Source organism: Xiphophorus hellerii, chromosome 19, assembly GCF_003331165.1.
Source record: "Xiphophorus hellerii strain 12219 chromosome 19, Xiphophorus_hellerii-4.1, whole genome shotgun sequence".
Lineage (NCBI taxonomy): Eukaryota > Metazoa > Chordata > Actinopteri > Cyprinodontiformes > Poeciliidae > Xiphophorus > Xiphophorus hellerii.
Window position 1 is genome coordinate 7,510,841 of NC_045690.1, and position 6,051 is coordinate 7,516,891.

Consider the following 6,051-nt stretch of genomic DNA (forward strand, 5'->3'; position numbering starts at 1 on the left):
CAGAAAACAGTTCAATCAACTGGAGCAGTTTCTTAGATGTGAGGCCAGCTTGATACAAATTTATTATGGCTGCATGTTGTTTTTTAAAGCTAAGCACTGCTAGCAGAAGGAGAAAGTAATGTCTCTCTCTCTTTGATAACAACCAGCCTGCTAATTAGAGTTATACTGAGTCCAGCTGGGCACTTTCAAAGATATATACCTCCACTGATGATAAGAGTTAAAAAAAAAAAACATTTACTGATCAGTTTGGGTGACAAATGCAGTGAAAATGTTTTTTTTGTTTTTTTGTTGTTTTTTTTTTTGCTTATTTAGAAAATAATCTTTTAAACTAACAAAACTCTTTGTAATGTATTATGTGGTCACTCTCACACAATAATCAAGCACAAAACCTAAAAGTTCAAATTCAAAATGTGTGTCTTTGCACTAAGAGAAGTTTTCATTGGCTGAGAAATTGAGCAGGCCAGCTGCAAACAGGAAGTGTAACTGAATCCCACCCACTGTGTGAACTGGGAGGTGTCCTTATGCAACATGTCCAGACTGCTCCACTTCTGCAGAGTCACCGCCAAGAGACAACAGAGTAGGAACACTGTAAGTTTTTTCATGATTTATGACTTTTGGCTTGTTTGTTCCCTAATTGCTTTGTATTTTTTATGAACTTGATGTGGGTCAGTGTATAATGGTGAGCGGGTTCACTGAAGCTTGTTTTGTTTCAAGCATTTGGTGACTGTATTTGCTGTGTAAATGCATGAGGTCTTTGTAAAGTTGCTGCATGAGGTGTTGACAGTACATGAAAAACAGCTTCAGTCTAACAGCTTTTTACAGATAAAAGCAACACCCTGCTGCCTCCTCTTCCACCTTCACCAGGTGTTAATCTGTAGAAATGGCCGCAATGGACAATGAGGTATTCCAGGCTTTCGTCACCCATGCTGCTATTGTCACGCTCAAGATGATGCTAATGGGTCCAGTGACCTCGTACTTCCGCTACACCAGAGGGGTAAGTAACACAAATGGGTTACTGTCCTTTTAGAACAGTTTCTTTATGTTAAGGTTTTAAGTTTTACCATTGGAAAAACTTGAACCATCGTGATTAGTCACTATGGTTTGTGAGATATTAGTATTTCTGCAAACCAGTCGGTCCAGTCTGCTGTCACCCTACGTGTCAAAACTCATCATTCAGCGCAAAAGTTTTAGAAGTGAAGACCAATAACAAAAAATGTTTCGGCCTCTTTTTGCAACAGTTTCGACTCGAAGTGCGCTCTCCCTTTTTTCTGCTGCTGGTTCTGGAATTCCTGGAAAGCAGATATAAAACACTGAAATATGTGCACGTCATCTCTCCTTTCAGTCCTTCTCTAACGAAGAAGATGTTGCCAGAAAGTCTGACGACGAAAAGAAGAAGTTGCTGAGGAGTCATCCAGATGTGGAGCGAGCTCAAAGGTGAGACGCTCTGCCTTTTATACCTGCTCTGGATAGTTTTGGCTCTTGACTGGAGTTTTAAAATCCCTCAACTTGAAGGAGTGGAGGAGGGAATCTAATAGAGAAATATTTCCTTTATAAAACTCCAACACATTAAAAAAAAAAAAAAAGTCAATAAAATAGACCTCTTCTCATGTGTCTGTAATAAAAACCTGGATGGTTTCAAGTGCACACACAGAGATCAGGTCAATGTGGCTGATTTGGTTAGCTTTAATAAAAGCATTATTTAGGGACTTTATTTTGAATTGTTGTAGGAGTGCGAACCATCCATTCAGTCTCTGGATCAATGCAGCATGAGCTGTGTCAGCGTTTTTGGCTTAAAGGATTTGGGAGGCCAAATTTCTAAATCTGTGAAGATGGAATGCTCCCTGCAGTGTAGAAGTGAATCTACAAAAGAGTTCCAATATTTGTTGGGTTTTTTTCACACGAGTGATGGTAAAATGGAGCAGGAGATAGATGTACAGATCAGGGCTCTTCTGCAGCAATGATTTCATTGCTCTGTTTTTTATTGTGGTAAAGAAGCCAAACTGGATGGTGAAGCTCTGGCTTTTCTCGGCTATCCACCGTGTGCTCCAACCCTTATCTACGGCAATGAGACCTAAACTGTTCCTCCATGTGGACGTTTTCCAACAGCAAACCCAATGGAAGGATACCCGAGGGCACATCCAGAACTCCACGGAGGGATTTTAAATCCCTTCTGGTCTGGAAACCCCTCAGGATTCCTCAGGAGGAGCTGCAGGGTGTAAGTGTGGAGAGGAATGGCTGGGTTCCTTCCAGAACATGTTGCCTCTGTTATCTGACCTCCAGTAAGAGAAAGGCGGGGGTGATTATTTACTTAGTCAAGAATACTCAGAGATGGGGCGTGCTGTGGTGGCGCAGCACGCCCCACGTTTGGAGGCCTTAGTCCTCGACGTGGACGTTGCGGGTTCGACTCCCGGTCCCGACGACCTTTGCCGCATGTCTTCCCCCCTCTCCTTCCCTGTTTCCTGTCAGCTTACTGTAGAAAAAATACGAGCCACTAGCGCCGTAAAAACTCTTCGGAGAAAAAAAAAAGAAAAGAATACTGAGAGATTATTTGTTTGCATCTTACTGCGAATAATGTGTTCCTCCTGAGAAACTGATACTTTTAGACCATGTGAATATCACCGTGACTCAGTGACTTATGAGATGTATTTCCATCATTCCTAAACATATTTCAAGTGTGGCATTCTCATATTTACCTTTGGACTGTTTTTCTTAATCATTGTTTTTGCAGTTACTGTGTTTTTGATTTTGCTGACTCATGCAGATGTTTGTAGAGGGAGCTGCTCGCACATTCTCCACTTCGATTTCAAAATGGTACTTTTATATTATGCAACAGGCCATTAAAAGCACCTGCCAATGCATGCACACCAGGTGTGTTATGTGTTAATGACTTATTTTTCAGCTCCTAAAAATCGGAGCATTGGGGGACATCCTCCACTGCCTGTTGGTGTTCCTAGTTTAACACATGATTTCCTCCTTCCTCTTAAGATGAAGTTTGAAAGCCTCACAGTGACCCGTGGAGCTGGCACTGTGTTTCATGCTCTTAGTCACCTCTGATAAGAAGGCAACACGCCACTCTGCTTGTGTTTGTCCCTCGGGGAACAGATTTGTGTCTGACAAGCCAGTTTCTCACAGTAAAACATAAACTGGTTTGTGTCTGGCAAACCAGAAACTGGTTTGTGTCTGACAAACCAGTTTTTGACAGTAAAACAGAAATTGTCAGAAACTGTCGGCAGTTTGCATCAGACTCCCAGAAAATAAGCAATGTTGGCGCAGTCTTCCTGTAAAGGTCTATTTAATCTTATAAATTGTTCTGATGAAGAAAAAGTACATTTCCACATGCATTATGCGACAAATAGGGCATCAACTGCCATTACCAGATCCTGCTACTACTTCCTGAAATGATAAAGGATTTGCTCCTGTATGCAAATCCTTTATGAATGTAAATAGTTGAAATGAAATGCTTGAAAATAATCTGTAGTGTTGAAAAGATATATCACTTTTTTTTTTTTTTTTTAATCCTGCAGGTGTCACCGCAACGACCTGGAGAACATCATTCCATTCTTCTTCATCGGTCTGCTTTACGCCCTGTCTGGACCCGACCTCTCCTCCGCTTTGATTCACTTCCGTGTATTCACAGCCTCTCGGATCTTCCACAGTTTTGCCTACATCCTGGCCTTTCCCCAGCCCAGCAGAGGGCTTTCCTACATGCTAGGAATGTTGACCACATTGTCCATGGCTTACAACCTGCTCAGTAAAGTTTTCGTCCCATAGGAAGCATAACACCCCTCACCTTCCTGCGTGAGAGTTCTGTGATTTTTTTTTTTTTTTTTTTTTGCACCTGACAGACCCTTTAAATATTGGGGTTTTGCATGAGAAAGAGCAAATAAAGTTTTGCATTGACTGTCTGTGAGTCATCATTTCTCCCAATAGTAAAAACTCAGAACACAAGTTAATGGCTGCAATAACTGTGAATAATGTATACATGTAGAGCTGAGAGTGTAAAATTTGCAGTGGGAAGAAAAGTGCTTAGAAAGAATAAAGTAGGGTGACCATATTTTACTTTGGGAAAACCCGGACAACCTGCAGCGGGGGGCGGGGGGGGGCTGGGACAGCCAGGAGAACCTGCAGCGGGGGGGGGTTTGGGGAAACCAGAACACCTTGGAGCGGGGGGCTGGAAAGAAAGTCTAAAAGCGGGAAAACTACATACATTTGCGCTTTCGCATGTTGTTGGCGTACTGACAGCCATCTTCTGATTAAGAACAGGGCTGCCCGCACTGACGCGGCTCAGGGATTACGTAATTTGCAGTTGACCAAAATCCCGGACGATTTTTAAATTCCCCCCGGACATCTTTTTAGGTCTGAAAAGTAGGACATGTCCGGGAAAAAGAGGACGTCTGGTCACCCTAAATAAAGTAAATCTCATAGACTTTGCTTGTTGGGAAAGCAGTTTTGGGAGTGAAGTGCTCTGTTTGCAACACATGGAACAAGCAGATCTTTGATATGATTGAAACTTGAGTATTCAGAGGTTTATATTTTAATATTTAATGATTGGCTTTAGCATGAAGCTTTTTTTTGTTCACAGAATTAAAATAGTTCAACCTCAAAGTAATCTAGACTATTTTATTAGATTTTTTTGTTCAATTTTTTACTCATGGAGTGAATACTTCTAATTTTGGCAATGTTGCTCAAGTGAAAAATGATGCCCATCCCCATATGTCCAATAAATGTGTAAAATTAACAGTGGATATTAATTCCGTTATGTGCAATAATTTCAGATAGGCCAGTCCCAAGCACTAAACCCTGTGGTACCCCATAAGTAATTGTGATGTAGAAACTTGAAAAAATTTAACTATTGGAGAAATATGATCTAAACCCAGTTCAGGGCTGTGATCTGCTTTATCAGATGTACGGATACAGAATATAAGCCTAGTTAACTTTAAAAGAAGGCACTGTGTTGGTGATTTTAAATATTGTTTTTCTATCTAGTGAAAAGTGCCAGCAGTAAAGAAAATCAGGTCCAAACTTCATTCATCCATTTGAAGTTAAACTTTGCTCTTGTTTTCACAACTCACTGATAACCATAATGCTGCTTGCTACTGATAAGCTCTGAACTGTAAACAGATTTGCTGTTTCCTGTAGAATGGTTTTATAGAAAAATGCAACTTTATCTGTAAATTAGATATGTTTTTAGTGGAGCTGTCTGCATGGTTAGCTCCATGTTTGTGTGCTGTAGCTAGCTGGCTTTGTACAAGTTGCTCGTCAGTTTTAACCCACACCCACAATGAGTGGGTGTGTGGCGCACTCATTTACTCTTCCTGTCATAAGACTTTTGGCACAATTCTTATCATTTAGTAGCAGAGCAGACAGAGTTTATAGCTTATTTAGCTGTGCTTAAAGATTCCGAATCCTCAGAAATGTTTCCATAGATTTGTCTTAACAAATGGTCTGATATTTTTCAGGTAATGGTCTCAGTCAGGGGGATATCAGTAAAAATAATCAAACAAATTACAACAAGAGCAAACACCGTGAAGTTAAACCCAGAGGTGTGACCAAGTCACTGTGTTGCAAGTCTCAAGTAAGTCTCAAGTCTCTGTCCTCAAGTCCGAGTCAAGTCTCAAGTAAAGACAGGCAAAAGTCGAGTCAAGTCTCAAGTCAGGAACCTTTAATTTCAAGTCATTTCGAGTCGTTTTTATTTTTTATTTTTTTAAATAATTTGCAATTATACATAAAATTCAAATAATAGACCATTTGTTCTTTTTAAAATATGTATTTGAGGTTCATTTGTGATCCTCTTATTCGTCTGGTATTCTTCAAATCTGTCAGAAGTAAACAGATGTCAGAAAATAAATTACAGCCTTTCATGAATTACATTTGACTTCAGTTTACTCCTTCTATTCATAAATAAACATCAACACTACAACAATCATAGTTTTCAAAAAATGAAATAAGTATAAATGAAGTTATCACAAGTAAACTCAGGAAGGTCTGGTGCATTTATTTTTCTGCTTTTATTTCTAAGTATGTTAGTTTCAGTCCTCCGTAAATATGGGA

The 6,051-nt window shown here is 40.0% G+C and overlaps 1 protein-coding gene across 1 annotated transcript; it reads left to right on the forward strand.

The window, feature by feature from the left end:
* Positions 1 to 465: 465 nt before the first annotated feature.
* On the forward strand, positions 466 to 3,901 carry mgst1.2 (microsomal glutathione S-transferase 1.2). Its single transcript, XM_032546249.1, has 4 exons — positions 466 to 588; positions 865 to 994; positions 1,343 to 1,434; positions 3,525 to 3,901. The coding sequence occupies exons 2-4, from the start codon at positions 881 to 883 to the stop codon at positions 3,769 to 3,771; spliced, it is 453 nt and encodes a 150-aa protein (XP_032402140.1). The 5' UTR covers positions 466 to 588; positions 865 to 880; the 3' UTR covers positions 3,772 to 3,901.
* The last annotated feature ends 2,150 nt before the right edge of the window (positions 3,902 to 6,051 follow it).

Bases quoted from the DNA above. Each gene is read 5' to 3' on its own strand.
- mgst1.2 (XM_032546249.1), top strand. From the start codon at position 881: ATGGCCGCAATGGACAATGAGGTATTCCAGGCTTTCGTCACCCATGCT. The intron at 995-1,342 runs GTAAGTAACACA...CTCTCCTTTCAG, and splicing joins ACTTCCGCTACACCAGAGGG to TCCTTCTCTAACGAAGAAGA. The intron at 1,435-3,524 runs GTGAGACGCTCT...TTAATCCTGCAG, and splicing joins GATGTGGAGCGAGCTCAAAG to GTGTCACCGCAACGACCTGG.